A 24,450-nucleotide genomic window follows, 5' to 3' on the forward strand; every position below is an offset into this window, starting at 1 on the left:
GCAACAATACTAATATTTATTAGAACAAGTCTTAAAATATTTACATAATTTACTTCACACTAGAGGTGAAATAAACACCAGCCAATTACAGAAATCTTCTGCATGCCTGAGTCATTACATGCCTTAGTAAAGTCCAAAAGAGTATTTTGATCATATGACGTGGAGTTATTACCTGCATGCCTTGGACCTGTACTATATTGAGAAATAGAACTTTCCAGTCTTTCTTCATACATGAAAGTGAATGGTATTTTATTGTGGTTGTGGGAGCTCCTTTTCCTGTGCCAGGTATGCCTCTGCCCATCTCCTTACCTAGTTCTCCCTAAAGGTAAGAGAGGTTACTAATCTGAGTACTCAACAATATAAAATTCTGACTGGGTAGTAGCTGGAGTCAAACAAGATATGTTTTTTTTGCCTCAAATTCTGGCCTGGACTGAACCCTGGGGCCGAATGGCCATTCTCTTGCACTTCTCCACTATATACAGTAGTCAGTTAACTAAGCAGGTTCAGAAGCTCTTTGGGGACTTGGTGTTTACTCACTAGTTTGTTCTCTCCTCTAACCTTCTAACTCAGACACGTCAACATGCTGGTCCCAGGATTCTAAGTGGTTGGGAGGGAAGTAGGAGTCCTCACGTAGGGCTTAAGCCTAAACTGCATGTACCAATGCCACTTAAATTTAAGAAGAGTTCTACACTGGTGTGCTGGAAGTTGGCACAGCGTTCATGTAATACTCTGAGTCCCACTGGCAACTGTTCCTTGCAGACAGTTCCATTATGACTCTTGGGGGCTAAGAGTAGATTGGATGGGCAGGGTTTGGGCATTTCTGGATTTCTGACTATAATAGCTTAATTGGCACTAAAACCATACCCTCAACCCCTACATCCTAACTAAAATGATTAACTCCTTCCCACTGAGACAATGCCTAATGAAAACTCTTCACAAATGTATAAAATAACAAAAAATATCAACAAACTTTAAAAACTTAGACTAGAGCTATTTAGTTGGGTGCATAGCAGTATGACCATATCAATTATTTATATCTGACATCTATTTTGAAGCCCACATCAAATGAGTTGTTAAATATTAGTAAACCTGGACTAAAACAAATATTTTTAAACTTTTCAAGGTCTACTTTAGGCCTATCTCTTATTGTTAATCAGCTTAGACAATCTCCTCCCACGAAAAGTATTTATAGTTCCTTTACATTAATGCATTACTAAGTTTATTCATTTAGAAAAGATGGGTGTGAACAGTTTTAATGCTTTCACAAAGCAATTTTAACCATTTTTTTTCTTAATAAAGTATCAGAAACTATCCCATTGAAAATCCTTCATTTCTTAATTAGTGTTATCCTATAATACAACTTTCTGGTTAGGAAATCACTTTTAAGATTAAATTTAAGCCCTTTAGAAGAAGTTAATGGATATTTTTTTAAGTTTGTCAAAACTCAAACAAATTTCAATATTTAGATAATTCCCTTTAGAAAAGTCTGAATTATTAATAGTAGAAAATAAAAAATCTTGTGTTATCAATAAATATAAAATACTTGGTTTCTTACACTATAACTAGATTCCTTCAACTGCATGTATAATATTAATAGGGTTATCTGCAATGTGGGAAAATATGACTAATGTAATTTTTAAAATAATAAATTTAGACTAACAGGATAATTGTCTTTTCTCCCAAATTTAAATAGCTTTGTTGTTTGTATTGTTATTATTGTTATTAAATAATCTAGGTTCATGGTGGGGTTTTTTAAATAGACAATATGAGTAGGCCTAAAGTAGACCTAGGAAATCTCCCATATTCCCACCATTAAAAGATAGTTATTATTAATCTTTAGCAAATTCTTCCAGGATCTTAGCCATAAACCTATGATTAATAAATGGCTTCTCATTCAACTTTCTACGCAATTCTATTACCAAATGTAATTCATAAATGCATATTACCTATGATCAACTTACTAAGTTGTGAGATATTTAACTTGGAACTTCCCACTCTTATGGAGGAAACAATCAGTAAAAACACATGATTAGATCTAATGAATCACTTGTGTTAAAACTAAGAAAAGGCTTAATTAAAAGCACTTTTACAATTAAAGTAGAAAAAGAAAATGCTTTTGATGCCATTTCAAGTAAGTTTTTTAGTATATGAGTAAGGCACTCACATACCAGATTTTATTCAATAAATTAATAAGTTATTAAACTTACAATGAACTATGTGAAATATAATTTAATACAAAGGAGTGTGGCTTCTGTGGTCATTAAGGGGAATATCATTATTATGCACAGCTTGTTAGAAATGCTCATTGAGAATACAGGCTCTCATTCAGTAATTTCACACATACACGAAGTGCCTACTAACACCTGAACAGGTGTTAGGTCTTTAGCAGTACAAGATTTGAAATGGCAAAGGTGAAACAACAGCTAGGGAATTCTGAGCTAGAAGAATAGCTAGAGCAAGAGCCTAAGTACGATAAGTATTTTAGTAGTAGGGAATAATAAGAGGACTGTTCTAGTTGGCTATTATTGGTTTACTAGAGGCCCGGTGCACAACATTCGTGCACTGGAGGGTGAGGGGGGTCCCTCAGCCTGGCCTGCGCCCTCTACCAGTCCGGGAGCCCTTGGGGGATGTCCATATCCCTCTCGTAGTCCAGGACCCCTCGCTCCTTACTGCCCGCCTGCTCACTGCTCCTTAGCTCAGCTCGCTGCTCCTTAGCGCTGATGAGGAGGCGGCAGAGGCTCCCGCCACCACCGCTGTGCTCGTCAGCCGTGAGCCCGGCTTCTGTGGGAGCACACTGACCACCAGGGGCCAGCCCCTGCGTTGAGTGTCTGTCCCCTGGTGGTCAGTGTACATTATAGCAACCGGTCATCCCACTGTTTGGTCGATTTGCATATTAGGCTTTTATTATATAGGATGTGGGGACATCAGTACAAGTAAAACATCAAATAAGTACATAAAACTTGCTGATTCAAAACCTGGAATGCCAAGTTAATTAGTTTAATTGAATCCCTAAACAATGCTGGGTCCTGACAAGATGAAAGTAAGGTTTTAGAAAAACTACTCTGGCTATAAGGTGCCATGTGGACAGAGCAAGGAAAGACTAATGCTAAATGATGGTGAGGTTACTGCAATGAACTAGATGTGTGTTGAGAGGGTCTGGTCTGAGTAGAAACAACAACTGACAGAATTTTGTTGAAAGGGGAAGTTGAAAGGGAAAGCTGAAAGGGAAGTTGTGGGGTTTCAACACTGATTTGGAGGTGAAGGCAGGACATCCTGAAAGGGCTGCCATGCAGGCCGTTCTAGACAAGGAACTAAAGTTCTGCGGAGAAGACAGAATGCTGATAGGGTTCAGGTCAGGCTACCCCAAACAGAGCACCTTGGCATACTGAGTTGTTTTAAGCCAAAGGACTCTGAGAACAGCATGTGCAGGAAGGACTCTCTGACCTTCGCCTGAAGCAGGTCATAAGCCCTTCCTGTGCCAGGTGCCCTCCCTCTACCCAGAGGAAAAAGCATCCTTATCTCTGAAGACAAGGGACACAGAGAGGAGTCTGAACAAACAGGCCTTCCTAAGTGTCCCCCAGTTTGCTACACTTACCTCAGACCCTTTGTCCTATGATATCCCTTTCCACAACTTTCCACTCTTAAACAAAGCTAATATGAAAATGCTCAGGTTTAACCATTTCTTCGGGTCCTTTCCTTATGAAGGCTCCTGTGTCACAGATAACTGATATTATATAAATTAGTATATTTCTTCTTGTTAATGTCTTTTGTAACAGGGATGCCCATTGAGAACTTAGAAAGATAGAGAAAAAAGTCATTTTTATCCCTTAAAATGCACAAGGATTTTAGGAGATGGGCAATGACTAAAACTTGTAGAAGAAAGGCCCTCAGGAGACCACCAGAAAAGAAAGGTAAGTCTTAACAATGATGAGGAGTACGGATGCAAGAAGAAAAAGAGCCAGAGAAATGGTGAGAGAATGAACAGGACATAGAATCCAAGAAAAGACAGGATGTCTGATAAATGATTATCAATGAGGTTAAACTGTGGTACAATGAGACATATATAGTGTGCCCCCAAAAAATGTATACACACACTTTGAATAATTATAAGAAGTAGTGTTTATTAAAATACATTTCATTTTCAAAATTGAACTATCAGCTGTTAGTGTTTATACATTTTTTGGGGAGACCTTGTATATTTTATCTCTGTCCCTAATTCCTAGCATACAACTCCTCAAGTTTAGGAATCTCCAGAGTGGTGTTGTGTCTTTTGTATGCTAGTGAGATAACGGGTGGCTTGGAGCCCAGCCTCTAGATAGCTTCAGGATGGGTGGCTGGTTGCTAGAGAAAAACCTAGAACTTTCAGCTCCCCCCCTCTAACCTTCTCCTGGGGGAGATTAAACTAATCAGCAATGGCCAATGATTTAATCAAGTATGCCTCTGCAACTTGTTCCCTGAGCCCATGCAGCTCAGCTGGCTCACTTCTTCCATGGCTCACTTCTTCTACTTCTGTGACTTTCTAAATAAACTTTTGCTTGTATTTGAGTCTTGGCTTTGAATTCTTTCTCAGCCAGAACTCAAGTACCAAGGTTGCTGAACCAAGATCTGGTATAACTCCACACAAATATTTCATGTACTTATTTGTATTCCCACTGTAAGTTGAGAAAGTGTCACTTGGGTTTATACATCAGTCTTTTGTGATTATAATTATAGCTATATGCATGAAATCAGAGCACAAAAAGAAACCAACAACATAATGATCCAGTATTAAATCCTATTTGCCATCATCAAGGAACATATCATTAACAGCAATACATATGGTACTGCAGTAGTATACTGTTACCTTGTCAATGGTTTTCTGACTATTTTTTCATTTCAGAAGAAAAGGAGAACAATTACAAAAAGCGACATTGTGAGATTTAGTTGTAAATCCAACAGGAAGAAGATAAACTTACAGCTGTTTCAGCTGAAACCAAAATAAGCCATAATTTGTTATAAATCGAGGATCTACAGAACACCATCAACTTCTAAAACTTAAACATTGTCTACACAAAACCTTGTCCAATTTTCAGGTGTTTTTTTTTTTTCCTCTTTGAAACAGTAGCTCATCAATTAAAAAAAATAAAATAAAAGGAAACAAAGCCTAACAAGTTAATCAAAAAGTTCCTGTTTTTGGTAAAGAAAGGAGTTTCAGTCTTGGCCCAAATTCCCTATTCCTCAATAATTAGTTTCACCTTCCCCTTTCTAGCACCTTCAGTATTGATGAAATCAACATTAACCTCTGATTTCCAAATACTGGTGTGAAAAAGAACACATTTATCTTTTTAAAACTTTTCTTTTATTATGATCTATAACAGAGGAAGTCTCAGGGGTGGGGCGATTGTAACCCCACATCCTAATACTAACTATCCTCCTTCTGTGCATTCATTTCCAGTTTTTTCTTGTGCATGTATCCTAGTTATTAACTGGGGCATGTCAGTTCTTTATAATCTAAGCTAAATGGACTCAAAGCCCACAGAGCCAAAGCCTCCCACTCCCTCAAGGTTCCTATCAATTCCTAAGAGAAGGGAATTAGAGGTAATATTATTCTTTTTTAAAAAGATACGTTTTTATTGATTTTTTTTTTAGGGAGAGAGGATAGGAGAGGGAGAGAAGGTAGAAACATCGATTGATTGGTTGCCTCCTGCATGCCTCCTACTGGGGGTCAAGCCGCAACTCAGGCATATGCTCTGACCAGGTATCAAGCCAGCGACTTGGTGCATGGGACAACAATCAATCCACTGAGCCACGCTGGCTGGGCACAAGTAAGGTTATTCTTAATCTCTCCATCTTCCACTCTTGGGGGAGGAGGTCATGACCTCACCTAGCTCTCGGCCTCACATCATTTTTCTGACTTTTCTCCTTTTCTCTCTCCCCTTCCCTATTAAGAACAAAATCAACTAATCTTTCCCCTTGTTTCCTGTCCAGCAGCTTCCCTTTTCTGACCTCCTGGCCACTGCTACCATCCACACTCACATCCCTAAGTGAAGTTGATATTAATGCAACCCCCAGGGCAGTTCCTGCCATATGAGGAATTCTGGTGCCCAATGCTCTGATAATACTTTTTTTTTCTTCTTACCTATTTCATACGTTTTATGTAATCATCATACTCTACATATTACTACAGAGTCTACTTATTTAACGAGCATTCTGAATGCTGACATGTATCTGATATTGTGCAAAGCACTGGGCAAGACGGAAGCAGACACACTCTGTGACGCCAAGCAGTGCAGGGTCAAGAGAAGACACTCAGGCCAGTGAAAAAGCCCCAAGGTATAAGCTCTATTAGAGAGGTACGAGGGACAGAGAGACCAGGAGAGCACAAGAGAGCATCTTACCACATCTGAGGGTTTGGGGAAGTTAAGTGCTAATGGACAGCAGGGCAGGAAAAAAAGCCTGAACATCAGAAGGAAACACATACAGAAAAGCACCAAGAAGAAGACGGATCACAGCATGTCTAGGAATCGGCAATTGGTGCAGGCAGGTAATGCAGGCGAAGGAAGGGGAAAGAAGGCACAGAAAGACACAGGCAGGAACCAATTCATCAGAGACTGGGTTAGATCTGAAAAGTGCCTGCTTTGTTCTGAAGGCAATGGGGAGCAACGAAAGACTTTAGGCAGAGGATAAAGATGAGCTATTCTGCACCTTAGAAAGACCACCAGCAGTAGTGTGGAAGAAGAACTAGAAAGGAATCCACATGGGAGACAGCAAAGCCAAGAGAGAGGTTGGTGCATTATTCGAGGCCAGAAACAATAAAGACTCTAGACAAAGGTACTGAAATCAGGGAAAGAAAGGAAAAAGTAGGTTCCCTGATATGTTATTCACTAATACTACTAAGAGCAAAGTGAAAACATTGGAAATTTCTAAAATTATTAAATTCTAAAAAGCTATCATGCAATCTTTAAAGTTTAAAATGATAGAAACCATGAGATCAGAAAGTGCTCAGAGTAAAAGACAAGATCAATATTCAAAAAGTTTCACATGAACTGTATTCATTTGCCAAAACTCTAAACTGTATGCCAAAAAGAATGAATTTTACTGTACATAAATTATACCTCAATAGAAAATAATTACTAGTGCTATAAAGAATCATGAAAACATTTTAAACATGAATATTATAAAGAAACTAGAGGCCCGGTGCACAAAATTTGTGCACTGGGGCGGGGGGAGGGTCCCTCAGCCTGGCCTGTGCCCTCTTGCAGTCCAGGAGCCCTCAGGGGATGTCCGACTGACAGCTTAGGCCCAAGTTCTGCAGGGAGCAGGCTTAGGCTGGAAGTTGGACATTCTTAGCGCTGCCAAGGAGGCAGGAGAGGCTCCCACCACCACCGCTGTGTTTGCCAGCCATGAGCCCGGCTTCTGACTGAGCGGCGCTCCCCCGTGGGAGCGCACTGATCACCAGGGGGCATCTCCTGTGTTGAGCATCTGCCCCCTGGTGGTCAGTGCATATCATAGTGACCAGTCGTTCCGCTGTTCAGTCGATTTGCATATTAGCTTTTTATTATATAGGATGTTCAGATTCAACAAGGATTTTCTTAATGTTTATTTGGTTAAGTAAATGTACTTACTTATCAAAATTAATGCTTACTGTTTAAAAAAGTCACATACTTCTATTTGGCAATATAAAGCTTCTAACACTTATTTTTCAAGATGCATGGATTTTGATACATCTTACACTGCATCAGCTAAGCACATTGTTCTTCAACTTTATAACAACAGATTATTTATGTATTCTGAAATGTTACAAGTTCTTCTGTCCTTGCCATAATAGCAAGTGATTTAATAGTGTATCATTAATATGAAGCTGTGTATGTATGAACTTGGTGAACATAAAAAAATAACTATGTGAAATATCTGTGAGATTTTCAAATGATGATGGCCAAAGGACAATAAAGAATTTTACTATAGTCAGATTATTGGAAAATCCACTGTTTATTATAAAACATAGCTTTAAAAGAATAGTCAACTAGAAAACTTCATTTCCAGGCCATGCCATATGACTGAAGTTAATATACACAAAAATGTGAAGAAAAAAATAATTCAGGGAACAATATAGCACATTAAAAGTACTGCATAGAAGTTTTTATGACTTATTTTCAAAAGCAAGTTCCTTTAGTGTTAGTTTATAATTATGATATGATAGTTTAAAGACAATTATGCTTCAAACCAAAATCTAGACAAAGAACAGAACGGCATTATTTACACTCACATGGCTTTCCTTATTCTTAAATTGATACCTTCATTTACAATAGAAGTCATGCTTCAGTATTGTGGCAAGCAAAAAAAAACCAATAATAAAAACTCAAACCATTACAGCATGGCAAAATTATTTTGGTATTTGTTGATATATTTTAGATTATACCTTCCATGCAAGCAATAAAATAGTTTCTAATAGTCCAAAGTAACATTCCAGAGGATCAGATTTCAACGTGATGTAAGAAAACAGAGCAGCATTTTGTTTCTCCTTAGTCATAACCTCATTTTCCCACTGCAATTCTATTGTCACCTCCACACTTAATTCTATTGTGAGAAAGTACTTTATCAACACCCTTTCCTTTTCTCTATTTCCCAGACTACATGCTGCTAATAGTGCCAATTTGGTTTCTATTAACACTTAAATGTAGCAGCTTTGAATCAAGTATCACTTTGCAATAATGTGTGCTTACAACTATAAACTTTCATAGGGCTACTGCCAACTCGTTTTACAAGAATAATCCTACTCTTTAAAAATGTTAATAGTAACTCGGAGTGAACTATCTAATTTCATTCTATGAACACTGGGGACCAGAGAAACTAAATTCATCCTGTCTTGTCCCATTCTTCCTCTTCTACTTCAGTTTTAACTATGTTTTCTCCACCACAAGTCTGGGATTTAGAAGAAAAAGGTCAAGGAGTGCCCTGGAGGGAATACAAGCCCTAGAGCTCTACAGCCCCATGCCACTCCCCTACTGTCCCCTCCTCTGCTTATTTCAAACATGAATTATGTAACCCATTCCCCTGAAACCAAGTTAAGCAATTAACACTTCTAATTTTATGACAAGGGTATCAGCACAATTATGTTGCCATATAAAAAGTTTCAGCATCTTTTGTGCTTCTAAACATAATTATAGTGTTCCCTGGCCATTTACATTTTTTGTTTTATTTTACAACTAGAGGCCCAGTGCACCAATTCATGCACGGGTGCGGTCCCTCGGCCTGGCCAGCAATAGAGGCCTATCGGAGGTTTGCCAGCCAGGGGAAAGGGCTGCGGGAGGTTGGCTGTGGAAGCGCACTGACCACCAGGGGGCAGCTCCTGCTCTGAGCGTCTGCCCCCTGGTGGTCAGTGCACATCATAGTGACAGGTTGACAGGTCCTTCGGTCGTAATGTCGCTTAGGCTTATATATATATATATAGATGTTTGGATCTGTTTTTAATATACTACCTAGGAAATATGTGTTTAGCATCTAATTTGTTGGACCAATCTAATAAAGCTGTAAAATGATTTTTCTTATAAAACCTTGTCTTTTCACTCTGGCCAGTAATTCAGTCAGTTGAGCATTGTCCATTGCACCAAATGATTTCCAGTGAGGGCACATACCTAGGTTGCGGGTTCAATCCCCAGTTGAAATGCATCCGGGAGGCAACCAATCGATGTTTCTCTCTTTTCATTGATGTTTCTCTCCTCTCTCTCTCACTCTTTCTCTCTCTCTCCCCCTCCACCACCCCCCTTAGTCTCTCTCTCAAATCAATAAAAACATATCCTCTGGCAAGGATTTAAAAACCCTTGCCTTTTCTTACTCAACATTACAACAACATAAGCTTCTTGAACTAATTTAGTTTTAGTCAAACGGTGACAATTGCATGCAGTGAGAAAAACAACCTTTCCTCTGCTAGTTTAGCTTTTTTTCTTTTTTGTCAGGGGAAAATACATTTACAAAACAATTTACCAGATAAGCTCTAATTTAGGGGTGATCCTGCATAGTTTGGTCAGCACATACATAACTCTGAAATCTAAAATCTTTAACCCCTGTCTGCAGGCTCCAATTAGCTCAGTTCTAGGAAATAAACTTGAAAATAAGCTAAATAGCTAGCACATTAAGTTCCTTTTAACTGCCAGGTGGCAAGCTATTCTGAAGCTGTTTAGATTTGTGGTTGAGCCTCAAACCATGTCTCTGGACAGCATGCTGCTGCGGCAGAACAAGTTAAATTTAATATCTGTGACTTTAAAACAACGCGGCCCACTTTTCTCTTATTGCCAGGGTCACCTACCCTTAAGACTCACTGTACTTTTTTGGTGTATGAAACAGCAATGTTTACTTAATCCAACTGGTTTGGGGAATACATGATTGAGCCAACGTGAAAACTGAGTCAATAAGAAAACAAATGCTTATAAAGCGGTAACAAACAGCCTTCCCCCACCCCACCCCCAATATGTGTACCAAATAAATTTAACTTCGAACTGAACTAAATATAAAACACTTTGAAAAGAAGAAAAAGAACATGATGCTTACTAAGATTTCTGGCATGATCTAGAGAACATGTTCAGGAGCTGACCTCTATAGAAAGCACAAAGCATTTCAATGGCTGTGCCTGAAAACCTTTCTCTAAGTTCTGCAACATTCTATGAAGTTTCACTTGGTAGCATGTAAATTTTGTGTCAACTTGTGTGTTTTTCTATAGCTAATAATTTTAAAAGGCCAGAATAACAAATTTTAAAACAATGAAGGTACTTTTTTCTTCTTGAATGAAGAATTGCCTTTTCTTCACAATTCATAGAGAAGAGAAGAAAAATCCATAAGCTCAAAACTCCCCTATCTTCCTGCCACCAAATCTACAAATGCACTTGTACCCTCTCCCTCCTCCCTCCTGTTAACAATAGAAGCAGTGGGCCTTCTCCATCTGAGGCCAATCTCACCACCACCTCCACAACCACAACCACCACCACCACCACCACCACCACCACCACCCCGTTCCCAGGATCCCCTTCCCAGGGACCTTGATGCTGTCAGCTATCCCCTCCTGTCTGTGTAGTTTCAATCTCTGTGTGTGTGTGTGTCATGGATCCAAACTAGTGGTATTTAAGCGTGTTCTAGCATCATTTGTCTTAAAACAACAATAAATAACACTTCCACCCCCAAGGCCCACATTCATCTCTGGCTAAGTCTCTTTAATCCTCTCCAGAACCAAGCCTCTCAAAAGTTATCTTCACTTGCATCCACTCCTCAACCCATTCCAGTCTGGGGTTCTCCAACCAAAACTCCATCACAATTTCTCTTGACAAGGATACTAGCTGACCTGAGAAACACCGCTTTAAGGACCTTCTCTCCTTGGCTTCCATACCACCACATGTTCCTAGGTTTTCTCCTGGTTTTTCTTCTGGCTCTTCCTCCTCCATACCCTTTCTTAGCAACCCCTTTTCTAGCCATCCTCTAAGTTTTAGAGTTTTTCAGGTCTCACTCTTCCTCTCTTTCCAGTCTACAATTTCCCCTAAGGTGATCTCTTCTACAACTGGTCATTAAATGTCATCTAAGTGCCAATGATGCTTAAGATTTTTATCTGAGGTCTAGACATATTTTCCAAGTTCCAGACCCATACCCCATTGATGACATAAAATAGAGGTTTACATGAGTGTAGGGGCCAGACTGCATGGTCAAAACTAGTTCTTCTACTTACTTCCTAGGTAACCCTAAGCAAGTTGGTGATTCTAAGACTCAGTTTCCTCAGCTGAAAATTGGAATAATAATAGTATTCACTTCATAAGCTTATTGTGTGGATTAAATGAGTTGATGAAAGCACCTATGTAGCATATAGTAAGCTTTCATTATTCATGATTAATATCACAAGATATGACCATTAAAATATGTCAAAGACTTTATATAAAACTGGATCCTTTTTTTTCTTGCCCACCCCATATGCATCACCTCTGGTTTGCCATCTGTGAATTCTAAGGCAGATTTCTAAGATGACCCCAATGACCCTTTGCATGACCTCCTGGCCCTTGAGTGAGTGAATATAAGATGCCACTCTTGTGATAAAGGAACTTTGCATATGTAATTAGACATAATTAAGGTCCCAAATCAGTTGACAATTATGAGAAAGATTATCTAGACTGACCTGACCTAATCACATAAAGCCTAGAGGTCAGAGAAGGGGATCTAGAAGTCAGAGAGTCAAAGCATGGAAAGGATTTAACACACATTTGCTGGCCTGAACAAGAGAGGAAGGGAGAGGGAGAGAGAGATAGAAACATCAATGATGAGAGAGAATCATTGATCAGCTGCACACCCCCTACTGGGGATTGAAACCACAATCCGGGCACATGCCCTGAGCAGGATTCGAACCATAACCTCCTGATTCAAGGAATGATGCTCAACCACTGAGCCATACCAGCCAGGCCACAATTCTTAATTTCTAATTGTTACCTAACCCAAACCTGTATATCCCATCTGAACATCTGCAATAGCCTCCTATCTAGTCTCCCTTAATCTTTCCTTCTTTTCTCTTCACATCAATGGCAGTCATTTTTTACAATGCAAAGTACATCTCTAAAAACTCCTTCAATGGCTTAGCACTGGGCACTCAGGGCAATGCCCAAACACCTCATCATAATCTACAAAACCCTGCATGAAATTGCCCTGGCTACCTTTCCAGTCCCATTCCCTGTGATTCTCATGCTTGGACATGACACTCAAGCCACGGAGGCCTTTCTTCTAGTAACCCCGCTGTGCCGAGCCATTTCCCCTTCAGGACCATCTGTGTCGCTTCCTTTGGCAGAAATGCTTTATTCCCCCACTCATCACCCCATAACAACAAGGACATTACTTGAACATTACTGCTTTAGAGTGCCAGGTCACCCTGTCAGAAACTCAGAGAATCCTGTACCTTTTTCATGGAGTTTATCACAATTGCCATAGTGAATTCCATGATTATGTCTGTAAAGTCTTTCTGTTAGGTATCATTAAATGAGGGTAGAGCCATGCCTAATTTGCTCCCTGCTAAAACCCAACATTTGGTACGGTGCCTGAATTCAACAAATCTTTAATGGATGAAAAAAAACTGTGGCTGTTTTGCCCAACTTATACATGGCAAAATTCGGTCAAAAGTATGAGTTGATATGTGCATGACCCCATTAGATTTGTCCTAATCTAGCCCTAATTATGGTGTTTCCTGACAAACAAATGCCTTTTATACCTAAAGGAAAAGCAGGTACAAGTTCATGGGAAAGGACTATTGCAAATCTACCTTTAAGATTCGGTGTTCATGTCCTCCTAATGCAGCATCATATTTAGATATGAAGGGAAACATTAGATTTAATACATATTTTAATTAGCTTTTCCTCTTAGAAAAACGTATATAACTCCACCCCAGATTACTGATGTGGCTAGGGGACAGAGTGCTTCACTCGACTGAATTTTCCAGTTAACGATGGGCTATTCCACTAACGCAGAAACTGCCAGGTACAGGCCGCCCTGTGTGCACGCTCCAGCTCTGAGGCACTGGAATTCTTCTTTAAAAGCAGGCCTCTATTTTACTCATGTTTCATTATGTATTTTTTTAAACCAAAAGTGCTATTAATTAATTAGAGAGCTCACTTTTTTTCCATTTTTGGAGAAATATAAAAATAGTGCAAACACCATATGACAGAGATTTTATTTAAGAAGCAAAACACCGGATAGAAGGTCAAGTACCTCCCCATATTATCCATGGTATGTACATAGGTATTTATATGTGTATTTATTTAATTATATATTTACCTAATCCCTACCGTGGTCCAGAAGAGATTTAAGGCCAATTACTTAGATTAACTAAAGCATAACAAAAGAAGGAAGAAAGAAAAATAAAAAGAAAGTATTGGCACATAAAATGGTACCAGGAAGAGGCTCAAGATGCATGCCAGGCCACAACTTTATGTGGTGTAGGCCCGAGATTTGGAGCTTTCTAGCCACCAACGAGATAAAAGGGTTCTGCTCAAAGACCCACTTCAGAGGGTTCCTATGAAAAACAGAACAGCTGGTCAAAGCAGTTCAGGCTTGTACCAAGATCAGCAAGGAATGTCTTCTTAGATTCCTTTAGAGAGCACCGCATTGTACTTCTACTAAGCACAACACTTGTCATCATTTTCTACTAAAATAGTGGTATAAATAACTAACTGCTTTACATTGCTATCATATTCAGTTACCAGGGCCTGGGGTAAAATTATCTCTTGGCTTATCCAATCTTAATCAAGATGTATTAGTTGCCTATTGCTGCTGCAAAAAAATTAACATAAACATCATGGTTTAAATTTGTTTTCTTACGCCCAGCCAGCGTGGCTCAGTGGTTGAGCACTGACCTATGAACCAGGAGGTCATGTTTCGATTCCCGGTCAGGGCATAGGCCCGGGTTATGGGCTTGATCCCCAGCAGCTGATCAATGATTCTCTTTCATCATTGATGTTTTCATCTCTCTCTCCCTGAAATCAATCAATCAATCAATCAATCAATCAATCAATTTGTTTCCTTATGGTTCTGGAGATCAGAAGTCTGAAACTGGGTTATATGGAGCTAAAATCAAGGGAACTGCAGAGCTATGTTCCTCTTGGACACTCTGGGATACCCGCTCCTCAGCTTCTAGAGGCTGCCTTGTTTCTTGGCTCACGGCCCCTCCAGCAATGGCAAACTCCAACAATCTCTGTTTTCAATCACAACTCTCTCTCTCTCTCCTGCAGCTCCCATCTTCACATCACCTTCTCTGACTCTTTGACACTCCTGGCTTCCTCTTATAGGCACCCTGAGTTTACATTCGGCCCACTTAGATAGTCCAGGATTCTCTTTCTCATCTTAAAATCCTTAGCTGAATCCCACCTGCGAGGTCTCCCTGCGATGTAAGGAAACATTCACAGGTTTCAGGGTTTGGACCTAGACATTGCTGATGGTGGTGGTGTCGTCTTTATTCAGACACAAGACTTTATCATTTACCTGTTTGAGGCTACCTAAACTGTAAGGATGGTGTCAGAAAATAGCACTATGCCACACGCCCTGGCAGGTGTTCCTAAATGGTTAGAGCATCGGCCAATGCCCTGAAGGTTTGCGAGTTCAATTCCTGGTCAAGGGCATGTACCCTGGTTGTGGGTCGACTCTCTGCCTCACAACCAATGGTTGCCTCTCTGAGGAAGGCAACCAATCGATATATCTCTCTCACATCGATGTCTGTCTCTCTCGCTCTCTCTCTCCCTCTCTCCCTCCCTCCACTCTCTCTGAAAAGCAATGAAAAAAATATCCTCAAGTGAAGATTAACAACAACAATTTAAAAAAGCATAAAGCCACAAATGGAGAATTTAACCAAAAATATTTTTAATCAATAGTTAATAATAAATTCTTTTAAGTATAAGGTCACCTTCTGCATTCCAAATAATTTAATATACTACAAAAATATTGTTTATAAGGAAACCTTTGGAACAGCAGTCGCCAACCGGTGGTCCACGGAGAGGTCTGAAAGGTGGGCAACCGCTGGTTTATACAACTTTTTGCCAGGAACACACTGATTATATAAAAAGAAGCGCACCTACACAAAAACTCGTGTGAAATAAAATAACTGCAATACAAGTACTGTACTAAAAATCAGGAACTTTGCCTCTTTATTTTCCCTGCAGTCACAGGGGAGGATGTCTCCTCAATTTTTTTTTTTAAGTGCGACAGCCACCTCACTTACCACTTTAGAAATATATAAAGTCCAAGAACTTATACGATTTTCAGGCGAACAGCTATATCTGAGGCCAGACGGGTATCGCTAAAGACAAACATAATGAGGGCAAAATTCTATTTTAGACCCCATTCGTTTCCCCCGGCAAACGAGAAGAACGTAGGAGGGCTCATACCTTTGAGGTGCATAGGGCAACGATTTTCAAGCAGGGTGCTGCAAGAATTTGAAAAACATGCAATACTTGACTATTTGTCAGGGACATTGACTTCTTTTCCCTTAGATTGTCAAATTTAAAAAATGACAACAGCCAATACAATAATAGTCGTCCCATGTGAATGAATCAAAATTACACCCTTTTTCTTTTTTTTTGTCAGACTGGCAAAAAATAAAAATTTTAGTGTGCCATGAGATGAAAAAGGCTGAAAATCGCTGGCATAAGAGATCTATAAATCATTATGGAGAAAACTATGAAAACGCCTCCCTCCCGCTGCATTTTAGGATTGACATCTCTCAACAGTGTATTTAATTGTAGGCTTCAGTCAACACATGATAATATGTTAGATATTCCCTAGATTTTCACCAAGCATCATCTTTTTTTTCAATCCTGCCCACCAAACCACTCATGTCTCCAGGAATCTGTGGTTTCAGATTCTTCCTTGCATTGCAATAGAGGTTAATACAGAGTGTCTGATACAACGGAAGACACCACCTGAGAAGGTTTTTCATTATGGACTACAAATACAAAATATATTTGACTCTTCCTTGATTTAAGAGCTAAGATATTACCTCCTTTGCCCAAATAGATCATTTTCTTAATCTCTAAAACTTGTGGTAGAAAGTTAAGAGATTTTTCTTTAAGGTCTAGAGTCTAGACTCGAGGGAATTAAGCTAGGATACTATCAATAACCTATTTATATTTTTAACCTTCTTAGTGTACCCTATAAAACTAAAGATAGAGCACACATTCTGCCTACTCTTCTCATGCAAGCAAAGTGTGAGAATAAATGGAAAAGTACTATAAGAATAATCACAGGAAGACACAAATACATATATTTATGCTTGTATAATAGAGTTGTGTTCTCACAGATAATTAAGATTGTCACTAAAATCTTTCAAAGTGTCTTTTGTTTTTTTTGTTTTTTTGTTAATCCTCACCCGAGGATGTTTTTCCTTTGATTTTTAGGAAAAGTGGAAGAGAGAAGGAAAGATATAGAGAAACACTGATGTGACAGAAACACACTCACTAATTGGTTGCCTCCTGCATGAGCTCTGGCCAGGACCCGGCCCAGGGAGAAGCCTGCAACCAAGGTACATGCCCTTGACCGTAATCGAACCTAGGATCCTTTGGTCCGCAGGCCGACGCTCTATCCACTGAGCCAAACCAGCTAGGGCTCAAAGTGTCTTAATGTAGGTAATCATTATGTTCCTAAAGAGCTAATTATAAATTAAATCGCTATAAACAGAATCATATTAAAAAAGCATCAGGTAACTGTTGTTTTCAATGGGCTTCAATCATGAATCTTTTAGTAAAACAGAATTATCTTTTAAAGTAAATCCCCACTCCTCCTGACTTTTGTCTATACCAAGATTTCCATAGTAATTCCAAATATTTAAAAAATATACAGGGTGGGGCAAAAATAGGTTTACAGTTGTTCGTATGGAAAATTTTACAATAATAAATACAAGAATAAACTCTGTGTTTCATGTACTCCCAGCTGTAAACCTACTTTTGGCCCCAGCTTGTATATCTGATAAGAGACTTGTATGTAGAATACTTAAAGAACTCTCACATCTCAACAATTAAAAGACAAATTAACCAATTGAAAAATAGGCTAAGGATCGTAATAGACAATTCCCCAAAGATATGCAAATACCCATAAGCACATGAAAAAATGCTCAACATCATTAGTCATGATGGAAACACAAGTCAAAACCATCGATACCACTTCACACTCACTAGGATGGCTATAAGCAAAAAGACAGACAATAACAAGTGTTGACAAGGATGTGGAAAAATTTGAGCCACTGTACATTACTTATGGGACTGTAAACTAGTTCAGCTACCTTGGAAAACTTACAAAGATAAACACAGACTTACCATGTAATGCAGTAATTTTACTCTTAGAGTCTACCCAAGAGAAATGGAAACACAGGTCCACAAAAAAACTTGTACACAAATGTACAGAGCAGCATCATTCACAAAAGCCAAAGGTGAAAACAACCCAAATGTCAATCAACTCTTGAATGGATAAACAAAATATGGCATAGCCATACAACTGACTACTACCTGTCAATTTAAAAAAAGGGTAGTGCTGATACTTGCTACAACATGAGTGAATCTTGAAAACACTGTGTTCAGTAAAAGAAGCCAGTTGTAAACACCACATATTGTAAAATTCCATTACGTTATATTGTCCCTAGGCAAATACACAGAGAAAGTAGAATTATCGGTTGCCTAGAGCTGGGGATGGGTGGTGGGAATGTGGAGTGACTGATATAAATAGGTAAGACATTTCTTTTTAAAGTGATGGAAATGGTCTAAAAATCAGATTGTGGTGATGGTTGTATAACTATAAATATACTAAAATTCACTAGATTGTACACTTAAAACAAGTAGATTTTTATGTTATGTAACCTAGAGGCCCGGTGCATGAATTCATGCACAGATGGGATCCCTCGGCCTGGCGGGTGATCGGGGCTGATCGGGGCCGCAGGAGGTTGGCCGGCGAGGGGGAGGGGCCACGGGAGGTTGGCTGTGGGAGCACACTGACCACCAAGGGGCAGCTCCTGCGTTGAGCATCTGCCTCCTGGCGGTCAGCATGTGTCATAGTGACCGGTCATTCGGTCGTTCAGTCACTTAGGCTTTTATATATATAGATATCGCAAAAAAAAAGCTATTTAACATAAAAAACATTGTGGCTTCCACCTTGCTCTGTCTTCAATCACTTGTTCTGAGGGAGTTAGCTGTCATATCATGAGGACATTCAAGCCGTCATATGAGGTCCACATGGCAAGGAACTAAACTACACACGAGCGATCTGTCTTAGAAGGGGAACCTCCAGCTCCTTCATATGCCTTCAGGTGACTTCAGTCCTGGCAAACACCTGGACTACAACCACATGAAACCCTGAGTCAGAATTATCAAGCTAAGCAACTCCTCAAGTCCTGACCCACAGAAATCACGTTGCTGTATATACCACTAAGTTTGGTGGTAATTTGTTACACAGCAATAGATAACGAATACTCCTTCCTTAACTCTCTCCTTGGTGTTAGGCTCTCTCCTAATAATAGACACCTAAGGAAATGTTTTCCCAGCAACCCTTCCTCTTCTAAGAGTTTAGTTTCACCCTATCAACATGTTTATTGTAGTAGTTTCATGTTGGCAGAACTTGATCCCATTCCCTGGCCTTAGCTGAATAAACCAGAATAGGGCACCTGACCAGAGCCAGGCCAATAAACTCCATCCCTGAGATTTTTAATATCAGAACCTAAGTAAAAGGCAGTGTCTCTCCAGTATCTGAATCTGTGAGATGTAAAACTTGGGGTCTGTCTGCAGCCGTGTTCTTTCCCAGGTGAGAAAAGTGGGACTGCAGAACAAAGTCATCATGTAGAGACAAAGATTCAAGAAGGAGGGAGTAGATAAGTCTCTGGTTCCAGTGGGAACCCTGTCTCTCCAGTGGGGAGAACATAGCTGTGGAAGGCCATATCTGTCTTATAAACCATCATCTAAAATCGCACTAGAAACATAAGCAGTAATAAAATATTTTTTTATTTTCTTATATATTTTACTAGAGGCCCAGTGCACGAATTCGTGCACAGCAGGGTCTGGCCGGCCCGGCCCCAATCAGGATGGATTGGGGCCAGGCCTGTCAGGAGGAGGAGATGGTGGGAGGTTGGCCAGCCGGCCCACCCCGATCTGGGCCTGATCAGGGCCGGGCCGGCTGGGGGGAGGGGCCGTGGGAGGTTGGCCGGCCTGCCCCACCCCTGATTGGTGTGTGTGGGGGCAATCAGGGGCAGAGTTGGCTGGGGGGAGGGGCCACGGGCTGATTGGAGTGGTGGGGGCTGATCGGCAGTGGGGCCGACCATGGGGAGGGGCTGTGGGCAGTGGGCTGGCCAGCCCCACCCCCAAATTGGGTGAGGGGGCCGATCGGGAGCCAGTGGCCTGGGGGAGGGGTCAGGGGTGGTTGGCTGGCCCAATCCTGCCCCTGATCGGAGGGGGGGGGTCCATTGCAGGTGGGGCTGGCCAGGGGGGAAGGGCTGCAGGTGGTTGGCCGGCTGGCCCTGCCCCTGATCGGGGTGGGGGGGCCTATCTGGGGTGGGGCCAGGCAGGGAGAGGAGCTACAGGAGGTTGGCTGGCTGGCCCTGCCCCCTATTGGGGTAGGGAGGGCTATCAGGGGCTGGGCTGGCCGGGGGGAGGGGCTGCAGGCCGATCGGGTGATGGGGGCCTGCCAGGGGGGAAGGGCCAAGGGAGGGTTGGCCGGCGGCCCCACCCCCTGATCGGCCCGTCCGCTGGCTGCAGTGGGCATCATAGCGACTGGTCATTCTGGTCCTTACATCGTTCCGGTCACTGGCTTTTTATATATATAGATTTTTTTATTACTATTTTTTCAAATCCTCATCCAAGGATATTTTTCCATTGATTTTTAGAGAGAGTGTAAGAAAGAGGGAAAGAGAGAGAAATATCGATGTGAAAGAAACACATCGATTGGTTGCCTCCTGCACGAGCCCTGACTAGGGCCTGTGCTGGGGTGGAGCCTGCAACCGAGTTATCTGCCCTTGACCTGAATAGAACCCGGACCCTTCAGTTTGCAGGCCAACATTCTAGCCACTGAGCCAAACCAGCTAGGGCAATAAAATATTTATTGAAAAAATGAATGGGTAAGATACCCAGAATTCTTCTAATAATACCCCCTCTTTTTGTTGATATTGTGCAAGAGTTAGATTTGATTATTTGAAACCTAAAAGTCCTAACCTCTTCTTGCTACCTTTATACTCTGCATAATCCTTTATTATTATTATATATTTACTAGAGGCCTGGTGCACGAAATTCGTGCATGGGGGAGGGGGGTTCCCTCAGCCCGGCCTGCACCCTCTCCCAATCTGGGACATCCCTCTCGCAATCCAGGACTGCTGGCTCCTAACTGCTCACCTGCCTGACTGCCTGATCATCCCTAACCACTCGCCTTCCTGCTTCATAGCCCCTAACCACTCGCCTGCCTGCCTGATCGCCCCTAACCACTCACCTTCCTGCCTGCCTGATCACCCCTAACCACTCTGCCTGCCTGCCTGATCGCCCCTAATCACCTCTGCCTCGGCCCCCACCTGCCATGGCAGCCGCCTCTGCCTCGCCCCCGCTGCCGTGGCTTCATCTGGAAGGACGTCCGGAATGACATCCAGAAGGTCGTTTGGCTGTCCGGTCTAATTAGCATATTATGCTTTTATTATTATAGATGATAATGTATCCTAATTACTGGTTTACATGGTTTCCTCCCCTAAAATCAGAGAGCAAAACATTTTCTTAGTCATTTTTGGTATCATCAGTACCATCTAGTCCAGAAAACAAAGTGCTCAAGAAACGCACGTTTAACTGGTCTAATCAATTCTTTACTCTTCATTCTTCAGCTTTTATGGTCACTGTCATCAATTTATCAACCACCTAATATGTCCAAGGTACTGGGAATACTTAGACTTAGTCCTGGCTTTTCATCCATTCAATGAATTCATTCAACAAATGAATACTTACCTTATGCCAGGGGCTGAAAATTGATGTGGGACATGATCAAAGAACAAGGTCTCAAGGACCTTACAGGATAGCACAGACAAGTAAATTGATTGTACAGCGTGTGTGATAAATGTTATTAAAGAGATATGCATAGGCTGCTAAACAGCAGCAGGGATTACGTGGAGTTCACACTCTACTCCAGAAGACATGTACAGAAAAAGATGATAGCCTGGCAATGTGACACAGCCTAAGCACCAACTGAGTAATTTGTTTTCCAAGTTACACTGAATTAATTCACACACTTAAAGAAAAGACACTGTTATGGAGTGATTTTCAGGTTTCTATTCAACCAACATCTCCTCAGTGCTTAGTATGTGCCAGGCAACCCACTTAGCACTTTTCCAACGGGGTCTTATTCAAGTTTCACATTTTGTAGATGAGAGAAGTGAGTCTGACAGAGTGAAGAGACTCGTCGAAGGCTACACAGCGAGGAAGCGGCAGAGCTGAAATTTAGAGTGAAGTCTTCCAATCCCATGTCCAGGTATACTATGCTACTTCAGGCTACAAAACTGAAACAATTTCCATGTCCTTGCATGTGACTTTTATTGCCTTTTCACTCATCCTGTGGCACACAGTACAGTTTTGGGGCACAAATAGGCAATCACCAACTGCTGACTTGATATGGCTAAATACTTGTCCACATTTTGAGAAGCAAGGGACGCTGTCAGATCAGATTACTTTGTTGCCTATGTAGCATCATGTGCCAACAGGAGCACAGTTGGCTGAAGATGAGTGAATTTTTCAAGTCATATTTTAGCAGTGTTTTTGACCACTATATCCGGTCAGTTGTTCCAATGTTCAGCAAGAAATCAAAATGAACTGTTCATTTCCTTTGACAGTTAACAGCACTAATGAATTCAGTGTAATCTCACCATCCATCAGAAAAATTTCTGAAATGCAAACTTAAAGCTGATGATTCACACAGTAGAGAAAGGGAAATAAAGCAGTACTCATTGTTTTCTACAAAACTAGCATTGTTTGCAAAACCCAGAAACGGAGCAGTTGGTTGACTACTAATAACAAGTAGGTTGCTCTTTGGTCATTTAGCAAAAAGCTGCTTGTTGTACCACGGTCAATGGCTGAGGAGCATATGACTTCAAGTAGCTTTGGCTGTACAGAACAATCCTACATATAAAAATCAGCAAATTGTTATGTAAGGTACGAAAGAGAAATTTAAAATCTTCACACTAGAAAGCACATGACACTGAGCCTGGCACGAATCAGATATTAATATTGAATAAATGCCTACTGAATGAATACTTTAATAGACATTTGAAAACATCAGTTGTCTATTAAATCGAGAGAGAAAAATCAAACCAACCAAACCTACACAGGTTAGGTTAGGAACTCAGATTATAGAGTAACTGGCTCAAGATACATAAACTCACAAAAATTTATGTATAAGCAAGCACCCATTTGACATCCTCTTAAATTAAGTCGCCACACTGGTGCACGGTGGAAGGCTGACTGGCAATCAAATTAGAAATAACAAAAACTAAAAGAACTGTGACAGATCTAACTTTAAAATCTGTTCCAAGCAGCAACAAGGTGAAACCTGCTTATAGGAGCAGTGTCTACACAATGAAAGAATATCCTGATATGCCCACGAAGTTGAATCAAAAACCTTTATACACGTCCACAAGAACATTTAATAGTAATAATGAACAACTTATTCAAGTAGAATGTGTTCAGAAATGGAAAAAAAAATCTCTAATTACGAGACTGGGCTCCACAAATATAAATCTAAACTTGCTGATTCGTCCAAATACACATTTCCTAAGATGAACAACCGGGACCCACACAACGAATCAAGTGCAGTAATTTAAGTATAAAGCTTGGGGCAACTCTAGCGATCTCAAACATTCGAGCATCAGCGCTTCACCCGGCTAGTGAGACGCTTTTGATTCGAGCTTTCCATTTGCAGAGCCTTCACTGCAAGAGACCTTTGAAAGAAATTCAAGGCCAAGTATAGGATTTCATGATCATTGCAAATAAAAGCAGGCAGTCCCCGGAGCCCGCGATCCCTCTTGATCTCACTAGAGACTGCACTCACGAAAAGCCACCCTTTTACCTGGTCCAGGACCCCAGCACCTTCCGGGGCTGATGCCACCAACCCCCGCCGGGACCCCCTCTTGCACAGCAGGGGCGTGGAGAAGTCACGCTCCAACACAAAGCAGCGTTCACCCCACACTGAGGAAGGCGCACCTTTTTACCCCAAACAGGATGCCGTGACAGATGTGTCACCTGCGCGGGGAAAGGGGCCCCGAAGACATCCTCCCAGACCAGTGCCAACAGGCAGTTATCTGCTGCCCCGCGGGCCCCGACGTCCAGCGCCAGCCGCTCCTTCCCCGGCTCCTCTCGGGAAACTTTGGGACCTCACCCCCTGGGCGCGCCCCTACCTCCCGGGACCCCCCGCCCCCTGACACCCCCGCTCCCCCCGCCGCCCGTGAAGCCCCGCCCCGGCCCCGCGCCCCCCGGCCCCGCGTGCCCTCCGGGCGCGCCCCCGCGCTGGACCAGGCCGGCAGAGGGCGGGGTCGCTCACCCGTCCGCAGCTCGTGCTTGACAGTGAGGAGCTGCTCTCCCGCGGCGCCGCCGTCCCCGCTGGTCCCCGCGGCGCCGCCGCCGCCGCCGCCGCCGCCGCTGCCACTCTCCTCCATCTTCTCCCTTTCGGATCCCGCAGACTTCTCCGAGGGGACGCGGGAGGCAGCGGACGCCCGGCCCCTCGCGGCTCCCGCTGCAGCCCCAGGAGCCGGGGCGCGGCGGCTCCCAGAACTCGGACGCAGAGCGGAGTCGCTTTCCCGCTCTGGCCGCACGGCTCGCTCCTCCGCCTCCTCCCCCTCCAGCTGGCACCGCTAGTACCGCGCAACCAACCCGCCCCGAGCTCCCCCGCCTCCCCCTCCCAGCCGCCCCGCCCACAGCCAGCAAGGGATCGTAGCCCTTCGAGCCGCCAGCGCCGATTGGGCCCGAGGCG

At 42.0% G+C, this 24,450-nt stretch overlaps 1 protein-coding gene across 1 annotated transcript in view; it reads right to left on the reverse strand.

Annotated features, from left to right (window-relative positions):
* Positions 1–24,182, reverse strand: part of RPS6KA5 (ribosomal protein S6 kinase A5) — a 131,474-nt gene extending 107,292 nt beyond the window's left edge. Inside the window, exon 1 of the mRNA XM_079768120.1 lies at positions 24,022–24,182. Within this exon, the coding sequence (XP_079624246.1) occupies positions 24,022–24,136 (115 nt within the window). The 5' untranslated portion in view covers positions 24,137–24,182. The remainder of the gene's footprint in view (positions 1–24,021) is intronic.
* Between the last annotated feature and the right edge of the window lie 268 nt (positions 24,183–24,450).

The sequence above is a fragment of the Cnephaeus nilssonii genome (assembly GCF_951640355.1).
Source record: "Cnephaeus nilssonii genome assembly, chromosome: 4".
Lineage (NCBI taxonomy): Eukaryota > Metazoa > Chordata > Mammalia > Chiroptera > Vespertilionidae > Cnephaeus > Cnephaeus nilssonii.